General features: G+C 43.9%; 1 protein-coding gene and 1 long non-coding RNA gene across 2 annotated transcripts in view; one reads left to right on the top strand and one right to left on the bottom strand.

Moving 5' to 3' along the window:
* Nucleotides 1-520: 520 nt before the first annotated feature.
* pcnx2 (pecanex 2) overlaps nt 521-21,688 on the top strand; it is a 26,258-nt gene continuing 5,090 nt past the window's right edge. Inside the window, exons 1-36 of the mRNA XM_061837185.1 lie at nt 521-673; nt 1,808-2,013; nt 4,285-4,402; nt 4,490-4,529; nt 5,440-5,855; nt 6,580-6,786; nt 8,383-8,841; nt 8,915-9,098; nt 9,284-9,386; nt 9,457-9,593; nt 9,671-9,749; nt 10,719-10,854; nt 11,624-11,766; nt 11,983-12,136; nt 12,305-12,337; nt 12,433-12,604; nt 12,687-12,797; nt 12,963-13,054; nt 13,136-13,245; nt 14,018-14,126; nt 14,248-14,340; nt 14,412-14,562; nt 15,250-15,391; nt 15,473-15,650; nt 17,181-17,289; nt 17,370-17,499; nt 17,815-17,873; nt 17,992-18,207; nt 18,684-18,937; nt 19,006-19,239; nt 19,985-20,088; nt 20,533-20,677; nt 20,742-20,972; nt 21,092-21,249; nt 21,329-21,445; nt 21,559-21,688. The exon at nt 21,559-21,688 is cut by the window's right edge and continues 52 nt beyond it. Coding sequence (XP_061693169.1) covers nt 521-673; nt 1,808-2,013; nt 4,285-4,402; nt 4,490-4,529; nt 5,440-5,855; nt 6,580-6,786; nt 8,383-8,841; nt 8,915-9,098; nt 9,284-9,386; nt 9,457-9,593; nt 9,671-9,749; nt 10,719-10,854; nt 11,624-11,766; nt 11,983-12,136; nt 12,305-12,337; nt 12,433-12,604; nt 12,687-12,797; nt 12,963-13,054; nt 13,136-13,245; nt 14,018-14,126; nt 14,248-14,340; nt 14,412-14,562; nt 15,250-15,391; nt 15,473-15,650; nt 17,181-17,289; nt 17,370-17,499; nt 17,815-17,873; nt 17,992-18,207; nt 18,684-18,937; nt 19,006-19,239; nt 19,985-20,088; nt 20,533-20,677; nt 20,742-20,972; nt 21,092-21,249; nt 21,329-21,445; nt 21,559-21,688 — 5,613 coding nt within the window. The remainder of the gene's footprint in view (nt 674-1,807; nt 2,014-4,284; nt 4,403-4,489; nt 4,530-5,439; nt 5,856-6,579; nt 6,787-8,382; nt 8,842-8,914; nt 9,099-9,283; nt 9,387-9,456; nt 9,594-9,670; nt 9,750-10,718; nt 10,855-11,623; nt 11,767-11,982; nt 12,137-12,304; nt 12,338-12,432; nt 12,605-12,686; nt 12,798-12,962; nt 13,055-13,135; nt 13,246-14,017; nt 14,127-14,247; nt 14,341-14,411; nt 14,563-15,249; nt 15,392-15,472; nt 15,651-17,180; nt 17,290-17,369; nt 17,500-17,814; nt 17,874-17,991; nt 18,208-18,683; nt 18,938-19,005; nt 19,240-19,984; nt 20,089-20,532; nt 20,678-20,741; nt 20,973-21,091; nt 21,250-21,328; nt 21,446-21,558) is intronic.
* LOC133509809 (uncharacterized) overlaps nt 15,553-21,688 on the bottom strand; it is an 8,998-nt gene continuing 2,862 nt past the window's right edge. Inside the window, exons 2-3 of the long non-coding RNA XR_009797450.1 lie at nt 17,287-17,481; nt 15,553-15,664 (exon numbers count right to left, since the gene is read on the bottom strand). This is a non-coding gene — a long non-coding RNA (uncharacterized LOC133509809). The remainder of the gene's footprint in view (nt 15,665-17,286; nt 17,482-21,688) is intronic.

Below are 21,688 nucleotides of genomic sequence, written 5' to 3'. Positions count from 1 at the left end.
TAGAAAACCGTGTGTATTAATACAAAGGCAGACGAGCTCAGTGTGTTGCATTATGACGAAATGTGAATGTCTGGATTATGCGACTGTGTACAAATCAACAGTGAAGGTGGGAATCATATCATAGAATAGGAGAGTGGGGATGGGAAGGAAAGAGAGGCAGCGGACGAGGGGGGAGGAGGCAGTCAAATCTGCGCATCTGTCGAGCCACCGAGAGAAAGAGAGGGAGGGAAGGCAAGGGAAGGCAAGCTGAGCAGGATGAGGACAGCGGCGTTGAGGATGATTCACCCGTCGACGCCGGGATGGGAGACGCCAGAACCGCAACAACCAGGAGCGACGAGTCGTGAGGGAGGAGCCGTGCCGTGGAGGCAACATGGAGGCGTGTAGCGCCCGCTCAGGGAGAAAAATCGCTTTACCGTAGCCTAGCAGCATCATCAGCACCATTCGTCCGACCGACTTGAGCGGGGCGGAAGAGGAGGGGGAGGAGGTGGAGGAGGAGGAAGAGGAGGAGAGGGAGGCAGAGATGGGCTCCCACATTGCTCAGACCCTGCGTCAGGGCGTTTGGGCATCCCTGACCGGGGGCTGGTACCATGACCCAGAGCAGCAAAAATTCAACAACTCCTGCCACCTCTATCTGTGGATCTTCCTGCTCATGCTGCCGCTGTCTCTGCATCTCGTGAGTTGCCCGCCCACCACCGTTTTTTTGGTTTGTTTTACCGCTGTTAAGTGCCCCGTAATACCTTTGTGACATCTTCCATTGTGTGCTCGGTGAGGAAAGGACAGCGGCATTGTCGCAGTGTGTTACCTCCTCGGTTGTTGTGCAGTCACTCTACGCATGGCCGCTCCTGCGTGTGGCGGCATAACTAAACCGGTGCCATCGCCGTGCACGCACGCCTATTGTGCGTTAGCCTTGGCAGGGATTCCCAAAATGTGGTGTTGCAAGACGGCGAGAGCCAGGAGCAAAATAAGGAAATTAAAATAGCCTACTAATTTCCTAAAATGAAGCCCTTCCTCAAAGAAACCATGTCTTATTTGCCTCATATTTAGTTACTATAATTGGGTTAGCGACTGTAATTGCCTCAGTGGGCCCTTTTAAAGCTATCGCTAACCAAAACACCAGCATCCAACTGAAGCATGTAAACAATCTAGTATAGACTTTTGCTGTATGTCGTGAACACGTATCAAAAATGATCTTTTTGTGTAGACACGTCAGAGTTGACGGCAGTCTAAGTTGTGATCACGCCACGATGTTCTGGGCTTCTCCGCCTCTACGCCAATTATTAGATCAATGCAGGCTGGTATTGCCATATTCCAGTATCCCTTGAAATAAAATGCATGGCCAAGTGGGAAAAAAACAAAACAAGACATGGATAAATATCATACCAAAACTTTTTTTTTTTAACAAGTTCAAAACACTTTTCACCCATTAATTTTCATCTATGGCATTATTATTTGCCATCTTCTCGAAAGGATTTACTGGCTAAGGGCTACGATGTATGGAATTCCTGCAATAGTGGTATTTTTTTAATACAATTTGAAGCCACATAAGTCACTTGTTTTTTTTTAATAACATAGACGACGTTAATCCAGTAATAGGATTCAACCGTGATACGAATTTACAAAGTATGAATACTTTGTAACTATACTGATTGGTTGGGCCTTAATGAAAATTTCATTTACATGACTTTTACCAGAGTCTTGAATGTTTTTGTAACTTTTAATGAAGTAATGAGTGTTGAGTATGTCACCTCTGGGTTTCAAACTTATACCTTTGAATTGACTAATCGACAACGGTTGTCCACACATGCAGGCCCTGCCTCCGACCACCATGGCGCTGAGCATCTACTGCGCTTCCATCACAGTCTTCTTCGTGCTGGTCAAAACGGCCAACTACCGGTTGCACGTCCTGTTCGATGAGGGCGAGGCGGTCGTCCACAGGAGCCTCTCCAACCTCAGCAAGGTCGCCGACAAGAAGAGCAACGCCGCCTCCGATGCCGGCCTGCCCACCAACATCAGGTGCAGAATATATGAGAATTTGCACAATTAATTATTAATTAATTAGTCTCCAATTAAGCCAAGATGCACGTTTTTTGGAATATAGCCTAACACCACTTTTACTGATTGATACAAAATTGGATGGCATCTTTATTGCAACAGGATGTACGAAAAAGTCTCAGTGAGTCATGCACATAATTGAACCGGGAGTTGACCATTTTGGTGTGTGGCATCCATTTCAGCCCATTTCCTGGGCTTTCACTTTTACAAACTTCTATTAAGGAATTTGGCCAAATGATCCCAATAGGTCACAGGCATCCTAGATTAATGGGCGACATTTAATGTGACAGCGCTTTTTTTTTTTTTTGCCATCACCACATGACGTGAGGGCCAAAGTTTGATCATTTTGACGATTTGCCATGAAAAAGTAGGCACAAGAGAGCGTTCATTACTGGTTTTAATTGAGCTAGTAATTGCACTGAGAGACATACCGAGAGTTCCCAATGTTTGACCTAGTAGTTAACAAACATGTGTGTTATAGGAATTGCTCAAAATACGATGCACTGCTTTATTGGACCTCTACAATATGCATTTATTGGCCGGATAGCTCCTTTTTGGGAACTATTTTAGTCACTTTTTTGTCTATTTTTTCCTCCCACTTTGGCCTTTCTTAAAGATCCAATTGTGTATTTTGAGATAAAGTGAATAAAAAATGCCACTCAACCTCCTTCCACTTCCTTTCAAATATTCAGCACAAAATAAGTCTTTTTGAGAAAACAGTGTCTAAAATAAGATGCCTGTAGATGCATTTAAAACAGGTGCCTTGGTAGGTGTGACATCCTCCTCAAAATTCCCCAAGGATCCAGAGTCACTGACCTTTTTCTTTCAATTAAGCCTGTTTTTCTGTGGTAGTCCTGTCTCATGCAAAAGAGCCACTGCTCACCGCGCTGCCTCTCCATTGTGGCGTGTGAAAACACAAGAATGGCTTTCATTCCCACACGATGACAAGGTTGCAGCTACTTTGTTCAGCCATGAGTCTGAAAGTGCAAGTGTGAACTGAGATCCCCCTCATGCAGAGAACAAGGAGTCTACTTTCTTTCACCCACGGAGGCAGCACATCACTACTAAGATGCCAAATGACATTTGCCATTTAGTGTGCGGATTTACTGATGTGCTGCATGCGGAAGACACAAAGACAAATAGCGTAACCCCCTACATCGCAGGTGTCAAACTCAAGGCCGGGGGGGCAGATCTGGCCCACCACATGATTTTATGTGGCCCGCCAAGGCAAATCATCTGTCTCAAAATCTGTGATTCTTGTGAAAATATATCCCAACATTTCAAATTTTCCCATGTCATAAATGATAATGTTGACATTTTATAAGCATTTTTGTGTGGCCAAACATGAACAATGGTTGAAAAACCCATGACGCTTGATTTCTGATTCCAAAACTGGTTCATAAATTTCCCAAAAACATGCAACATTAATTGGACACTCTAAATTGGCCCTCGGTGTGATTGTGAGTGTGGCTGTTTGTCTCGATGTGCCCTGCGATTGGCTGGCAAATGTACCCTGCCTCCTGTCCGTTGACAGCTGGGACAGGCTCCAGCACTCCCGGCGACTCTTGTGAGGATAAGCAGCAAAGAAAATGAGGTGATTCAAGATTTCTATGTTTTCAACATAACAGCCCTCTGAGGGAACTCGTAATTACAATGTGCCCCGCGACAAAAATGAGTTTGACACCCCTGCCCTACATAGTGGTCTCGAGTCTGCCTCCCAACTATATTGCACTTTTTCAAGTGCTTATTTTTAAAGTGGGTTTTACAGGTTATATATTTACTGTAATAACCTCTCATTTGGGAAAGGAAAACAAAAGTTTCATTTTCCATAGTTATTGAAGCTGCTGTTGGCCACAACTCACACCCAAACATTCACATGCAGGCTTGCTGAGTTCACATGGTCTTAAAGGACAAGTCATGGACAGACATTCCAATCCCTATTTTCTATACTTTTTTATGCTAATAATTTTCTCATTTGTATCCAAATATATTTATATGTTTACAAATGTTTTAATACATTTCATTTTTTTCATAAATTGTTTTAGTAAAGTTTATTTATACATGTAGTCCTAAATTACCGGTATATTTACAATAAAAGTCGTAAAAGGTGTCACAAGCACGTTAAGGGTAAAATTATTTAAAAAAAAATCTCTGGTGATAAAAGTATTTCTTATATACAAACAATTAAAGAAATGAATTTCTCCAAGTCAACTTCCCACCTTTGTCCATTAGGAAGAGCAGCACCATCCCAGACAGCGTTGCCATGACGATGCTGGCTCACAAGCGTCCCAGTCAGGTGATCCAGGTGACCGTCAAACAGACGGAAACTGACGCGGGACTGATCGGGGTGGTGAGTGGTGGTCGTCGTGCACATCTGCTGACGTGATGAGACCACACTGTTGCATATTACGTGTGAATTTTAATATTTCTCCTTCAGCAGGAGGGTTCCAAATCACACGAGGAGAAGATCGAAGAAGGTAATTTTCTCCCTTGAATTTCACCCATTGAAATACTAATTTTATTTATCTTTGAGATACATTGTGGTCCTCTGTCACTTTGCATGTTTTCAATGCACATATTCATGACTTACTAAAGGTACTGGAGTTAAAAAAAAAACTTTAAAATTTCAAATTACTCCAAAAATAAATACAAAATAATAATTAAACAAAACAGAGCTTTTTCATGATCCAAAAATATTTTTGACAGTAATTCCGTTTTTTCTTCCCTTTATATAGTTGCCATCACAAAGTCTGTTGTTTTTAATTTATTTAAAGCTTAACCTTTATGTTAAACAAATTGAGGACGGTAAACATCCGGTTGTACTTAATCGGTCTTCTTACATACAACCATTGTCTTTATCCACGTATATGTGACATATAATGACAGGCAACACAATTTAATGCTCTTTCAGTAGATGGTATAAGTACATATTGGTATTTTTTGTGACATTTTTGTTTGGTGGGGAGCGATGAGTTTTTTTACATTTTAAAATATATGCCTTGGATCAACTGAAGTTGGAAAACAGTGTCCTAAATAGATGGGTGACGTTAAATTGCCAAGCTTTCTTTGCTTATGCTGTCTAGTGTGGGCAGAGCATAACATCAAAGGTGATCCTTTTGAGGATTCACCTTAGATATTCTTTTAGGCTCAATAATAATAATAATAATCATAGTAATAATGCATTACAATTCTGTGCCTACGGTCCCTCCAACCCCCACCAAACATCCAAACACGGATTCATGAAATGTGGTTAAAGTGTCTTGCAACGATATGCGAAACTGGTAGGTGACCCTGGCGGTAGCTGGGTGAACTCTTATTTTCCGTGCCACACCGTCCATAACTCTACATTGTGACATTCAGTATTATTTTTCCCTATCGTCTCAACAGTTGCAGTGCCCTGGAATGCTAAATGCACCACAGAGGAAAGGCCAGGGGAGGTCGGTCCACATGCGAACCCACAGCCTTCCCCGGAGGACCTCCCTGACAAGGGTTCCCCATTGCTGGACGCTCAGGAGAGGCCTCCATCTATAGCTGAAAGACAGGAGAATCCATGTGTGGAAATAATCGAAGATAACAAGGACTCTTTTGATGAGGGAAGACGAGAGGAGAAAGCCAGGGATGAGAATGAGAAAGCATGTGGAGAAACAGCTCAAGGTCTTCCTCCCTGCAAAGAAAATGAAGATGAGTGTGTTGAGAAAGAGAGCGAGGGCCTCAAGGAGCAGTCGGATGCCAACAATAACTCACTGGAGACCCCCTGGGACTGCCCTCACAAACTCATTACTGTTCCAGATGCAGCTACACAGGTACTCCGCTGGTGCACTAAATGGCCACACTGTCGATTATGTACTGGTTAAGCATAGACCTCCCCCAAGGTAGACAGATAGTGGTAGCAGTGAAGCAAAATGATAGGCGAGTATCTGCCATGTGTCAGGTCAACACGTTTTTATGGGTTCTTGTACCACAAAAGTTTCATGGAAATGACTAATTGAATGAATGTCTGATTGACTAACTACTTCTCTAACTGAATGATAGACCGGTGCATTGAGAACTGACTGATAGAATAACAGACAAACTACCTGACTAGTAACTAACTGAGTCGACAAACTAACTGATGGACTGACTAACTGGAATTTGGTGAACTAACTGATTGTTTAACCAACTACATGACTGACTAGCCAACTAAATGACTGTCAAACTCGCCAACTGACTAATTGACTGACTGACAAGCAAACTGACTGACTAATTTACCAAGTGACTGAGTGATTATCTAACTGACTAAATCGGTTACTAGTTAAATGGACTAGCTAATTAACTAACTGAATGACTGGCTGACTTGTTGGCTAACTAACGGTCTGACTGGCTAATTAACCAACAAACTGCATAACTATCTGGCTAGCTAGCAAACTACTTAGCTGACTTACTGATGCATTGACGACCTAACCAGATGACTGACAGACATTTTATTTTGCAAAGTTGTGAGTTTAGCGGAGTTACTTGCAAGTACTATATTTTTGTATCGTCTGTAAGGACGAGCATGGTGAGGAGACGTACTGCTCCGATGAAATAGAAGTGGTCCTCACGGACAGCTCTGGTCCGGGGTCTTCGTCTGCTCGTCCTTCGCACGTGGACAGCGACGCCGACACAGTCAAGATCGTCATCACCATGAGCTGTGACCCCCACACCGCCGCTCAGCTGGAGGAGAGCGTCAAGCAAAGCCTGTTGGAGAACGCGCAGGTGAGATATGTAGCGTCAGGTTGAGGTGTCGTGTCAGAAGAAGGTCAGAAGGAGCTACATTGTGTCTTTGTAGACAGAGAGAATGCCTATGACCAATATCAAGAGATGAACTGTGGTACTGCATGCGCAAGTCCACTGTGGCGGAGAAATATGTTACAATAGTACAGGACATGTATGGGGACCGCAGAAGAGCAGTGTGATGTGCCGGAGGTGTGTCAGAAGAATTTAAGGTAGAGGTGGGACTGCATCAGGGATCACGGCTGAGCTCCTTCCTGTTTGCGGTAGTAATGGATAGGCTGACAGATGAGGTTCGATTAGAATCCCCTTGGTCTATGATGTTCGCAGATGATATTGTGATCTGCAGTGAAAGGAGAGAGCAGGAGGAGGAACAATTAGAAAGATGGAGGCACGCACTGGAAAGGAGCGGAATGAAGATTAGCCGAAGTAAAACACAATATATGTGCATGAATGAGAGGGGCGGAGGAGGAAGAGTGAAGCTCCAGGGAGAAGAGATTGGGAAGGTGGACAACTTCAAATACTTGGAGTCAACAATACAGAGCAATGGAGAGTGTGGTAAGGAAGTGAAGAAATGGGTCCAAGTGGGGTGGAACAGTTGGCGGAAGGTGTTCTATGTGACAGAAGAGTCTCCGCTAGGAATGAAGGGCAAAGTCTATAAAACAGAGGTGAGGCAGGCCATGATGTACAGATTAGAGACGGTGGCACTGAAGAAACAACAGGAAGCAGAACTTGAGGTAGCAGAAATGAAGATGCTGAGGTTCTCGATTGGAGTGAGCAGGTTGGATAGAATTAGAAATGAGCTAATTCGAGGGACAGCCAAAATTGGATGTTTTGGAGACAATGTTCGAGAGAGCAGACTTGGGTGGTTTGGACATGTCCAGAGGTCAGAGAGTGAGTATATTGGTGGTAGGGTGCTGAGGATGGAGCTGCCAGGCAAAAGAGCAAGAGGAAGAAAAGGTTGATGGATGTGGTGAGGGAGGACATGAAGACAGTGGGTGTGAGAGAGGAAGATGCACCAGATAGGCTTAGGTGGAAAAAGATGAGCTGTGGCAACCCCTAATTGGGACAAGCCGAAAGGAAAAGAAGAAGAAGGTTGAGGTGTTGTGTGCATTAGTTATTTTTGTGGCAGCACTCAAGCATAATGGTTAGCACAATGAAGTCTCGAATTAAGAGTTTGCGTGTGTGAGTGTCACCAACATCACCCATGAGTGCTTGTCCAATCATAACTTTATGCACTCATGTGGATGTAGGTGCTTCAACACCTATATTTCCCCAGTGGAAGATTTCAAACTCCTACACTCTTTTCCCCAAGGGTTTGGCGCACATGCAGGAAAACTGTGGGTGTTAAACCCTCTCACCGAGAAAAGAGCGGGTCTCATAAAGTGCACATCCCCGACGGGGAAAAGGAATCAACATCCAAAATCTCAATGAAACGTTTTGACAACCTTAGGGAATGTTGGTGATTCAACACGCATACTTTCCCCAGCGATAGGGGTATGCAGTATGATAGTGCATGTTATCAATATGGTATTGTCCACGGGTTGTTAGTTGCACACCCTTGTTTCACACGTGTCTCAGGCACAAAAGGATGCTGGGGAATGTCACATCAAGATCCCCGTCATCACCTTCGACTTGCCTGAGGATGATAAGCGGGAAGCGGAAGAAGATGTACAAAAAAAAGAAGAAGGAGACCCAACAAAAGACGAACCCCTTCTGAGGGGGATGGCAAGCCAAAGTGAGGAGTTCTTCTTATGCAGAGACACTATCAGCTCGAAGTCGGCCACTTTGGAGGGTCCCCATCTGGACCCGGCCAACCCAGAGCAGACCAACAACAACAGCTTGTCTGGCGGCGACATCCATTCCCACCTCAATCCTGATGACGCAGATCCTCCAGGTTCCTGTGCGGACACTCAAGGATTCCTACGTCTGCCACCAGCTTTGGGCCGCTACGGTCCCGGAGGAAGGACACACTTGCGTGGGCTGAGCATGGACAGCGGCAAAGATGCCGTGCTGCTCTCGGACCGCTCCCAAAACACAGTATGTTGTGATAATTCATCTTGTTTTCATACATACTGGATTCTATACGATAAATGTCTGGTTTCTGTGCCAGGGCACCATGACCACCTCCAAGTCGGATCTGGAAGCGAAGGAGGGCCAGATTCCCAACGAATCCAACTTTTTAGAGTTTGTCTCGTTGTTGGAGTCGCTCAGCACTCGAGGGAGCACCAAGGAAGAAGGACCAGAGCTCCAGGGAGAAGTGGGAGCCTCCCCGCAGACGGAAAAGCAACACACAGGTTCGTTATCAAATGTTTTCAGTCAGTTTTGACTTAATTATCAGTATCAAATTATAAATTGCAGGTCTTTTCAGAATGTGTTCCTGTCTTCTGTCAAGGGCTTCAACAAACTTTTTTTTTTTTCCACCCTTCAAATTGCATTACAGAGAATGCCGGCGCATCATCTAGAGCAGACGATCCCAAAGAGATCAACACGCACAGCAAAGCCGAGCGACCCAAACCGCCCACCAGTCTGGCTCCCGACAAGTCTCATCTGCCTATACACATTCCCATCGTCTCACCAGACAGGTGCCGACAAACACCTTTCTACAGTCCTACACAGTCGCACGCTTACCTCGTTATCGTATTCCACCTCCAGCCCGCAGACGGAAAAAGATCCCGACTACGACTCTCTGCCTTCCCAAACGTCCCAGTCGGAAAGCTCCATGCTGCAGGTCATCTGTCGGCCAGAGGCCACGAGCAAGGAGGAAGCGTACACGTTCCACACTGTGCACCGTAAGCCACTAACCTTTTCAGATTTAAAGACACAAACCAGCATATTTAACTTTTAAATTGCATGTTTGTTATTCCAGGAGAGAGGCCACGTAAACTATACGCGGAGCGGGCCCTCAACCTGCCGCTGGGAGCCGAGCTGATCACAGGCAACATGTGGTACGACGTAAAGGACACCAGTCGTGATTTTTTTTTTTTTTTAAATAGTGAAACCGGTTTAAAACAAACACTTTCCCTGAGGCATCACTCTCTTAGGGATGGGGGTGTTTAATATCTGCACTATTCTCAGTGAAAACTATTTTTCCCATGGGCCATCACACCAGTAAGGTTATAGGTGTTTCAAACCAGAGACTTCTGGCTTCGAACCGCTGTTGCAATACGGACAATTCTCCCAGTGAAAAGGGTCAACACCTAACTTTTCCGCAGAGGTGTTGCAGCCATAGGGGATGGTAAATGTTGCAAGACAAACACCTTTCCCTACAAAAGGGTTGAACATCCACATTTTGGCCGAGGGGCGTCACATAGGTGTTTCCAGAACTGCATTTTTCTTGGTGAAAGGTTTCAACACCCACACTTTTCTCTTGTCCTGGTGTTAATTACACGTTTTAATTCAATTGTTTGCAAGTTCTTTACATTTCAAACTAAAACCATGAAGGTCAAAACAATCTGTCTAATCCAGGGGTGTCAAACTCATTTTTCTCGCGTGCCACATTGTTGTTCCGGTTTCCCTCAGAGGGCCATTGTGACTGTGAAACAAAAATATTTAGTCATCTCATCATATTTACATCATCAATTTATGAACTAGTTTTGGAATCAGAAATCAAGGCTAGTGTATTTTTAACTATTCACGTTTGGTAACACAAAAATACTTGTAAGAGCTCAACTTTATCATTTATGATATATGACAATTTGAAATTTGGGTACAGATTTTTACTAGAATCATGGAAATTGACACTCGAGATTTGGCTTCGCGGGTCACATAAAATCATGTTGTGGACCAGATATAGCCCCCAGGGCTTGAGTTGTTCACATGTGGTCTAATCCAACAAAAATAATGTGGGAGGATACATTTAGGTTAATTTTTATGGACTAATCATGCTGTGTGTCTGTGTGTGTTCCCGTGTTCAGCGACCTGCTGTCCACGTCTTCCAACTCGGAGTGCCACGAGAGCATGGCGGCCGGTCAGGCCGACTGTCCTTTCGAACGGCGCATCATTCCTTCGCACCGACTTCGCCCCAGAAGGACGCACCCAGAGATCTTCCAGGTGAACATCTATGGATCAAAACAAAAATAAAGAAATAAATAATAATAATAAAAAAATAGAAGTAGCTAGAAGAATTATATAAATTAAGGAGCGATTCTCAACCTTTTACACCAAGTATTACCGTATTTTACGCACTATAAGGCGCACCTAAATGCCTTTAATTTTCTCAAAAGCCAACGGTGCGTCTTATAATAAGGGGCACCTTATATATGGATCAATATTGAGCTTTTAGTGCAGCTCCATCTTATGGATGCATAACGTAACCCCAGCCTCTACTGTAGCGTCTATTCTATGTGCTTTATAATCCAGTGCGTCTTATAATGCGGTGCGCCTTATAGATTGGAAACATTTTAAAGTAGGCCATAAGTTGGAGGTGCGCCTTATAGTGCGGAAAATATGATACTTTGAAAAAAAAAAAAAAAAAAGGCCAAAGTGGTCATCATTCGACAGGCGACATTTAGGATTATTGTAACCCACCATAACATTATGCACATTATGCACTGAACATAACCACTGCACTTAAATATACAAAAACAAAAGCTTTCACTGAAATGATGAATTTTTTAAAAATCCAGAATATTTAAAAACATTTCCCAAAGATTAAAAGCCAGTGCATTCCACAGTTCAATAGAACTGAACTGTACTTCACAAATGTATTATTTTTTTTTTTTAACCACTACTGTTACTAGACTTTTAAGAATCACTGGTGTAGATGTAGAAAATTGTCATTTCACCAGTCGAATTCCTACGCTTGTGTCATATTTTTCAGGAGGAAGACTCTTTAGATGACTCCTCCGAGACCACCACTCAGGAGAAGCCCACCCGGAAGCTATACTACAAGCTCAAGCTATTTCCTGGCAAGTGGGTTGACATTTTATACGACCGACTCACCTTGCTCGCTCTTTTGGACAGGTAAGGTAATAAAGCGACACTTGAAATGGAGGGAGACCATTTTAACTAAGTTTAAAAGACTTAAAATAGCCCTCAGATATGCTGTAATTATATTAAGACTCATTTAAATAAATATTTTAAACATGATGTAAACTACATTTTGTTATATAAACCAAATGTGAAAATCACACCATATTACGCAGGATTACCATAATCGGGAGGTTTTGGTATGTGTAGGAACCAAGATGTTCTGGAGAATCTGGTGGCCGTGTTCATGGCCTTCCTGGTTTCCTTCCTCGGATTTTTGCTGCTCAACGACGGCTGCTTCAAAGACTTCTGGGTCTTTCAGTTCTGTTTGGTCATTGCCAGCTGCCAGTACTCCTTACTGAAGGTAGAAATAAGACAGACGACTAACCATCGGCAATATTAACTAAACATTGATAATCATATTATTCAACAGTCTATGGTTGATTTTGCATCTACAACATGCTGTTCGCGCAGATTTTGAAGAGGTTACGTGACAAATTGTAATTTCTCACACTGTGGATTTGCTTTGCAGAGTGTTCAACCAGATGCTGCTTCACCAACACATGTAAGTTCCTTATCTATGGTTCAAACTAATAATGAGTGTTACCTTATCTATCTCTCTATCGCAAGATACTGTAGATGGAATGTGTGTATGTGCAGGGTCACAACCAGTTGGTGGCCTACAGCCGCGCGGCGTACTTCTGCATCTTCTGCGCCCTCATCTGGACGCTGGAGCAGCTCCTGCGCAGGAAGGACCTCCCCGAGTCCACCCTGTACGGGGTCACCATCGTGTGCCGCGACGCCCTACGCTTCTTGCAGAATCTCCTAGTGGGTACGGACAAACTGAGACGGGGGGCGTACGCCTGTACCTCGAAGTCTGTTCCGAGCGTGTTACTGATCGCTTTCTATCGCAGGTTTCACTCACTGCTTCCCCATCACGTTTCTGGTGGGCCTTTTCCCGCAAGTCAACACCTTCACCATTTACCTGCTGGAGCAGATTGACATTCACTTTTTTGGCGGCACAGGTCAGAGGAGCAGTCAGTCGGGTCAGCCGTTCTTGTGTTGGGATGGATGAGAAAATCCGGTGGAACATATTCTCGTCGTCAACCACTGTGCTTTTCCATCCATTTTCTTAAAATCAAATGTATTTGATTATTCAAGGCCAAGGTGTTTGTGTGCTTCCATTCCAGCGGCTACAAGTCTGATCTCCGCAGTGTACAGCATCCTCCGCAGCTTGGTGGCTCTGTCTCTGCTCTACGGCTTCTGCTTTGGGGCTCTCAAGGTAGACATTTCCAACGTGCTCCAAAAAAAAAAAAACTCTCCGACTGCGAAGTGGTAAAATGTCTCAACGCGTGTGTTGCAGGAGCCGTGGGACGAGCAGCACACGCCAGCCTTGTTCTCCGGTTTCTGTGGCCTTCTTGTGGTTTTCTCCTACCATCTCAGTCGGCAAAGCAGCGACCCCTCTGTCATGCTGTGAGGAAGCTTTCCACATTCTTAACTGCCTTACAAGTGCGCTAAAATGAAAGAAAGCAAGCCTCATCAAAAAGCAAAAACAAAGCAAATATATTGATATGGCACACTTCATACACAAGGTAGGTCAATGTGCTTTGCATGATTAAAACGATTTGAACTACTACAATAAAACTAGTCGGTCCTTGAAACTATCTTGGCCCGACTCTCCAACAAGTGTAAAGCTTCAAACCCATTGTTTATGCCTTAATTTAACCGTCAAACAAGTGTAAATATAAGTCAACTGCCATATAAATAAAGTTAAAATGAAATAAAAGCATTAAGCCTTTGATGATGCCATAACTCAAGTCTTAAATTAATTTTTAAGGGATTTATTTTAGAACATTAGTTTAATTTTTAAAAATACTCAAGATTTGTATAATTTTTTAAACTTATTTTAAATCTATTTTCTATTTTTAGGAAAAAAGTATTTTAGCAAAAATAATTTAAAAAGTAATTAATTAAATTTAAAAATGAGCTTTTTTTTTAACAGAATTTTTGAAAATGATTCTGTAATTATTTTCTAAATATATAAAATAGGTCAAAATATTCAAATTTTGATGCTGTGTAAGTCATACATGTAATGAAGTTGATTATTTTCAATGAAAAATCTTTTTTTTTCATTTTAATTTGTCCATTATTATGTACTTTTAAAAATTAAAAACATGCATTTTCCATTTTTCTGAAACTCTAAAAAAAATCTACAAAATAAATCTCTCTTGTCTTTTGCCTGCAGCTCGCTGATTAAGTCCAAAGTGATGCCCACGTTGGCGGAGTGCGAAGAAGAGGAAGGAGAAGACACAGACATCGAAGACCCTCTGCCCAAGAAGCTGCAGAATTCTATGGTGTGCAACAATGCATTTTCCATTAGTCGTTACTATTATCAGACTCCCGTTATTGCGCTCTGACCATATGTTTATGTATTATCACTGATCATAATAATCACAAATAGTGGATGTTCCACAGAAGGAGATTCTTCTGTCAGACGCGATCGTGTGCTCGCTCGCCTACATTCTGACCTTCGCCGTCACCGCCAGCACCGTCTTCCTGTCGCTGAAGGTGAAACTTCCCTTCTTTACCACTAGTTTACCTTTCTAACTCATATTACATTTTTGTTCTTTTTTTGTCAGCCATTTGTGACCATCGTGTTGTATGCGCTGGCTGGGACGGTGGGCTTCGTGACCCACTACCTGATCCCCCAGCTGAGGAAGCATCACCCCTGGCTGTGGATCTCCCACCCCCTGCTCAAGACCAAAGAGTACCACCAGTTTGAGCCGAAAGGTCAGCACTGTAGAACCTTATTGGTGGTCCGAGAGTGACTCTTCGCTCATTTATATCAATCAGTGGTTCTTAAACTTTTTGGGGTCCTGGACCACCCGCAAAAATTTGTTATCGACCCGGACGACCCCCTGAGACTCGCAAGTTCATGAATTTTTCGGCAGATGATTTATTAAAAAATGAATGCTGTAGTCCAACTGAAGCGCTAGGAGCCTCATATTTACTTTTTATTCACAGCATCTCGCAATAACTTCAACATTGCAAATGGGAGTGCGAAATTATGAAAATGCAATGAATCACGCTTGAAAAAAATGTAATTAGAGAAAAAAAAAGTCATGATACCCTTTGTAGTTCAACTATCAATCCCATCTGAGTAAAGCTGTATGAATTTCATAGGTTCTGTAAATAAGATATTTTACACGGACCACCTGTAAAATAACCATTTAAATATTTAAAACTGCGCAATGATATGGAACAGTGCATTATAGGTTTGTACATTTTTTAAAATACTGTAATACTTTTATCCCTTGGAGGTTTATTAAATCAAGTGTAATTTAATTCTGACAGTTGATGACTTGTATCAACGATTTAAGAAAATCCTCAAAATGTATTTGCATAATTATTTGGAAAGTAGTGTATAAAAAAAAAAAAAAAATCAACAACGGCAAGGCTGATTTTTGTGTGTGAAAGAGGACGCAGTGCTGATGTGGTTCGAGCGTCTGTACGTGGGCCTGCTGTGCTTCGAGAAGTACGTGGTGTACCCCGCCATTGTACTGAGCGCGCTCACCAACGACGGCTTCGCTCTGAGCCACCGCAAGAGGCTGGGGATTCAGTAAGACCTACCTTACCTTTGCTCAGCCACAGGGGGCGCTCCTATTGACGAGATTTTGTTTCGTTTGTTGTCCTCACACAGCTGCGACGTCCTGCTGACCACCGTCGCCGGGATGAAGCTCCTGCGCTCGTCCTTCTGCGACCCAAGCTTCCAGTTCCTCTCCTTGCTTTTCACGCTGGTTTTCTTCCACTTTGACTGCCCGAGTGCCTCCGAGAGCTTCCTACTCGACTTCTTCATCGTGTCCATCGTCTTCCACAAGGTGAGCCATCACACCTGGAAACATTCAAGACACAGCGAACGATCCTTGTTGCGTTATGGAGAAAACGCCGGTTGTGTAACTGCTTTGTGGAATATCCTTAATCATTCTGCAGGTTTAGTTTAGCTTTTTATTTGACATTTCCATTATTTATTTGGCAATGGTCAAAGATGATTGCAATATGAAATTTTAAATTGAAAATAAAATGATGCAATATTCAAATACAAGATATTTAAAAAAAAAATACTAATATTTTTGTATTTTGTTTTTGGAGAATCTAAAATGAACATATACAATTACTTGACACCCCTCCACAAAAAAACCCCAAAACAAAACCCAAAATGCCATAATTCTGTTATTCTTAACAAATTAAGAATAGAATTTTGCATCATCAGTTTTTATTTTTTTCAACTGCTTTTTGACAATTCTACAGAGAAGGTGGTTACTTGACCATATTTTTACCATAAAAATACTTGGAATGGTTACGTAATTTACAAAATGTAAATTTTACATTTTAAGTGTTCTATTTTGTGTTTTTCTATTATTTCATTGGATTGTGTTGTAAATTTCACTGTCCACACATCTATCTATCTTCTTTGCCGCTTATCCTCACAAGGGTCGCGGGGGTTGCTGGAGTCTATCCCAGCTGTCAACGGGCAAGGGGCGGGGTACACCCTGAACTGGTTGCCAGCCAATCGCAGGGCACATAGAGACAAACAGCCGCACTCACAATCACACCTTGGGGCAATTTAGAGTGTCCAATTAATGTCGCATGTTTTTGGGATGTGGGAGGAAACCGGAGTGTCGGAAGGAACCCCACACAGGCACGGGGAGAGCATGCAAACTCTCACACAGGGATCGAACCCGAGTCCTCAGAACTGTGAGGCCAACGCTTTACCAGCTGAGCCACCATGATGCTCTCTCTCTCTCTCTCTCTTTCTCTCTCTCTCTATACGCACGCAGTACACATACACTTTCAGGAAATTAATTAAGGTAGTGATACATTTGCATTATTGTTTTAGATTGTAATTCTATTTTTGGCTTATTTGTGATAATTGAAGAAGTGGAATGCTGCTTTTGAAGTGTTAAAAATGCATTCTAAGCTTGAGTCAAATCAACGATCTTTTACTCACTGGGGGAGCTGGAGCCTCTTCCAGCCGACTTTGGGCGAGAGAAACGGGGTACACCCTAGAGTGGTTGTCAGCCAATCATAGGGCACATATTCAATTAGGCAAAGAACCACTCTCCTCCCCGTGGACAATTTTGAGTCTTCAGTGACCCTAATATGCATCTTGCGGAATATGAGCGGAAGCCCGAGTATCCAGGGAAAACCCACCTAAGCACGGCGAGACCTAACCCACAATAGCATACTAAATTAAGACATCCAATTATTAATGCTCATCATTACACCAAATAAACAAATAAGTAATAAAAAATAATTTTAAGATGCAGGATTAAAGTTTTTATCTGGCTAAATAAGGTAAATAAAAATCAACCGGAAAGTGTGCAGCTGCGTGTTTGCTTTGGTTGCAGATGCGTGAGCTGCTGCTGAAGCTTCACTTCATTCTGATCTACATCGCCCCATGGCAGATCGCCTGGGGCAGCGCCTTCCACGCCTTCGCCCAACCCTTCGCCGTACCTCGTATCCTCTCCAGTCACCTCTGCGCGTGTGTCAGCTCACTGCTATATCCGCAGCTTTGTCCTTGACTGGCGTGTGAACAGACTCGGCCATGCTGCTGCTGCAGACGCTGATCACCACCATCTTTTATACTCCGCTGGCGCCCTTTCTTGGCAGCGCCATCTTCATCTCTTCGTACCCGCGACCCATCAAGTTCTGGGAGAGAAACTACAAGTAAGGCTGGAAATCGCACCATTGTTATACTTATGGTAAATTAAATATTTCGTATAAGCTTTAAAGTTTAGGAAACCGTAACATCAAAAGATTGTCTTCTTTTTAAGAAAATGAATGGTATATATTACATTTGCTTTCGCGTGGTGGCGTTTCAGACATTGTGCCATGACATCCACTAACCAAAGGCTGATTCCCCTGCTTCTGTTTACAGAGTAATAGATGTGTGATTACAATTCCTGTCCCTTACAGTTATGATGATGTTAGTTCCTTTGAGATGAGACGGTAGTAAAACTAAAAACTTTTCATGACCCTCAGCACAAAGCGCATCGACAATTCTAACAGCCGCCTGGTGTCTCAAGTGGATAAAGAGACGGGTGAGTTGTGTGTGGGCCAGTTTTTACGACGTTGTTAAAGGTCTCCATCCAGTGCTTCAGAATTACTCTGCCACCGGGAACGCCTGTTGTGCTTTTTTTAATGACCGGCTTCCGCTAGGCTGCGACGACAACAACCTCAACTCCATCTTCTACGAGTACCTGACGCGGTCGTTGCAGCATTCGCTCTGCGGCGACCTCATCCTGGGCCGCTGGGGCAACTACAGCACCGGGGATTGCTTCATCCTGGCCTCGGACTACCTCAACGCTCTGGTACACCTCATCGAGATCGGCAACGGACTGGTCACGTTCCAACTCCGTGGGCTGGAGTTCAGAGGTATGGGCTTCCCTCGCTTAACCCGGTATCACGTTTGTTTAAGTAACGTTTTTTTTGTATGTATTTTTATAGTATTGTAAACATACCTATTAGACTTGAAAAATTCCCATGTCAGAGCACTCGTTAGTGACAGTGATGAAGCAAAGGGGGCACCAGGATAAAGACCTGGGATACAAAAGTGAAAACGGAAATGAGGCAGTTCTGTTTCCACCGCTGTACCTCAGGGCTCTATCCTGTGCACCCTTCTCTTCATCATCTACATTTTACCTTTGGTCAGAGATTTCATTAAACCTGTCTTTTTTTGTTAAGATGACGACACCCAGTTCCGCCTGTTCACCAAACCCACCACCTCTCTGCTGCCTTTTTCTTTTATTGACAGTTTTTTCCAAAATAAAATGATGCCCCAACAACAAAACAGGAAGTCTACTTCTGTGTACCAAGTGCACACCAACAAACTTAACCTAACCTCTCGCTAGGAACCTATTGCCAACAACGTGAGGTGGAGGCCATCACGGAGGGCGTGGAAGAGGACGACGCCTGTTGCTGCTGCGAGCCGGGCCACTTGCCCCACATGCTGTCGTGCAATGCCGCCTTCAACCTGCGCTGGCTGGCATGGGAGGTGACGGCCACCAAGTACCTGCTGGAGGGCTATAGCATCAGCGAGAACAACGCTGCCACCATGTTGCAGGTCTACGACCTCCGCAAGCTCCTCATCACCTACTACCTGAAGGTACTTGTCAAACCACGACTAAATTCATCTCTACGAAATCTCTTCCTCATCCATTTCTCCCTTCACAGAGTGTTATTTACTACCTGGTCCACTCACCCAAGCTGACCACCTGGCTCAAAGACTCCACCATTAACGAGGCGCTGCAGTCCTATACAAAGTGGCATCACATCGAGCGAGACCCTCAGGTCTTTAGCGTCAAGATAGACGAGGACTACGTGCACTGCCTGCAGGGGGTCACGCGAGCCAGCTTCTGCAACGTGTACCTGGAGTGGATACAGTACTGCGCTGGCAAGATGGAGATGGTACCAAAGCCTCAGGGATCCTACTTGGGGTCCGCACTGTGGAAGCTTATTTGTATACGCTAGCATCAGTAATACACAAGGCAAATCCATCGTGTTATACAGAGCATAATGATTGAATGAAAAGATCAAAATGTAAAAACAACAATAAATGAAAAGATGCACCAAAACGGTAAAATGACAAACCACATAAAATCACAGGTGTACCATATAACAAGCAATTAAACGGTATCTTATTTAATGGGGAAAAAAGGTGATCGATCAGGTTTTCAGGTTGAATTTACGATAAATGTCCCCAACAGTCTGAGCAGATCTCAGTTGTTCAGTAAGTTTGTTCTAGAAATGAGGACCATAGGAACCGAATGCTACTTTAATTTGTTCAGTTTTTGTCGGGGAAACACGCAATAAGAGTGCACTCAATGAACTGAGCGGTCAGGAAGTCTCATACGTAACTAGCGTCTTGAATATTTAGTAAGGTCCAAGACCATAGTGGACTAACTTCCTCTACCTGCACGGTTTTTCCATTTCTCCATGTTGGCTTTCGCCAAGAGTCCCCAAGTATCTGTTTAGTTATTCATAGATCTGAAGAAACCGTACACAATATTTTCAAGACAAAAGTGGACTAAAAAAAACAAAGCTACATTTTCTGCAGTGAGCACTGAAAATGGTCATCTTCGTCGGACCTCAACATCCCTTATCATATAAAATATTTCCTCTTGTTTCTTCATGTGTGTGCGTGTTTGTCCAGCCTGTCGACAGCGATGAAGACTCTCCTCTGGTGACTCTATCATACGCGTTGTCGGTCCTGGGAAGACGATCGCTCGGAACAGCATCACACAACATGTCCAACAGGTGAGTAACTGCTCTCTCTCTTTGTGGCCCTTTAAATCAGTTTGTCTGCTCAGCCACCGAGGTTGTGGTGATCCTATCAGAAACTGGGCTGAAGACGATATTTCCACCAATAACACAAAAGTTGCCTTCGGTTCTGAAGAACTGAATCTTGGATTAGAAGGGCAAGAGTTTTTCAGAAAGTGAAAACTGTGTAGTATCATTGTTTTTTTTTTTTTTTGGTCCATCCATTTCCGATAGTGCTTGTTTCAATTAGGGCCAAGAGTGGGCTGTAGTCCATATCATCTGACTTTGTACTAGACAGAAAGTTCACTCTGGACTGTTCACTACTCAGTTCCAGGACATGTGTTAGCAAACAAGGATTGAAACTCACATGCAAAATTCTTTCTTAGCCTTGAAACCTCCATGAAAGTCTTTTTTTTGTCTTGGTTTCCTTCCTCTATCAAGCCTGGAATCCTTCCTGTATGGTTTCAACACGCTGTTCAAAGGCGACTTCCGCATAGCTACTAAGGACGAGTGGGTTTTTGCCGATCTTGACCTACTCCAGAAGGTGGTGGCTCCCGCCGTCAGAATGAGCTTGAAGCTGCATCAGGTACGTCCCGACTGTCAAGTTTTAAAAAGTAGTGTTTCAGTCACTCAGTCCACTCCGCTCCCAGGACCACTTCACGTGTCTGGAGGAGACAGAGGAGGCCTCCATCTTGTACGAGGCCATCACGAACTACCGCAGTAGCCTGGTCATTTGCCATGAAAGCGACCCGGTCTGGCGCAAGGCGGTGTTGTCCAGCTGCGACACTCTGCTCACACTGCGCCACATGGTAGACGATGGCACGGATGAATACAAGATCATCATGCTGTACAAGCGGCACCTGAGCTTTAAAGTCATCAAAGTAACGAGACAAATTTTCATGCGATGTTCGACTTTTGGTTTATGTCTGTGGCAGGTGGGCCCGGAAGGTATACTTCATAATAAATGGGGTCTCGCTGCTCTACTTAATTCTTTTGGTAGATCAATAAGGAATGCGTGCGAGGCCTGTGGGCAGGCCAGCAGCAAGAACTGATCTTTTTACGGAACCGCAACCCGGAACGCGGGAGCATCCAGAACTCCAAGCAGGCGCTGAGGAACATGGTCAACTCGTCGTCTGACCAGCCGCTGGGCTACCCCATGTACGAGCAGCCAGAGCGCAGAAGAGAAGCAAGAGATGTTCTGGGGTGTGACGTCAGTTCCTTTGTGCTCTCTATCCAGGTACGTGTCGCCGCTGACGACGTCGTATGCGGGGACACACAAGATGCTGCGTACCATCGGGGGAGGGGCTTCCAGCTTGGACGCCATTCGTTCCTGGCTGTGCTCTAAATGGCTCAGGTTTAACGGAACTGCACTGACACATCAAGACTAGTTTCTTCCAGTTTTCATCTCGCTTAAAAACACTGGTGGTGATCTGGTACTAATCTGGTACGTGTCACATATGCCGTCAGAGTGCGCAAAGACAACCTGAACAGCTGCAACAGCGGCGCCAACATTGACGACGGTGACTGCGGCACCGGCGGTTCGTCGTCCCTCAGCCACAATCGTCCGTCATCGGTCACCTCCAACAGTCTGAGTGCT

This window comes from Syngnathoides biaculeatus, chromosome 12 (genome assembly GCF_019802595.1).
Source record: "Syngnathoides biaculeatus isolate LvHL_M chromosome 12, ASM1980259v1, whole genome shotgun sequence".
Classification (NCBI taxonomy): Eukaryota; Metazoa; Chordata; class Actinopteri; order Syngnathiformes; family Syngnathidae; genus Syngnathoides; species Syngnathoides biaculeatus.
This window is presented reverse-complemented; position numbering and strand designations above follow the sequence as displayed.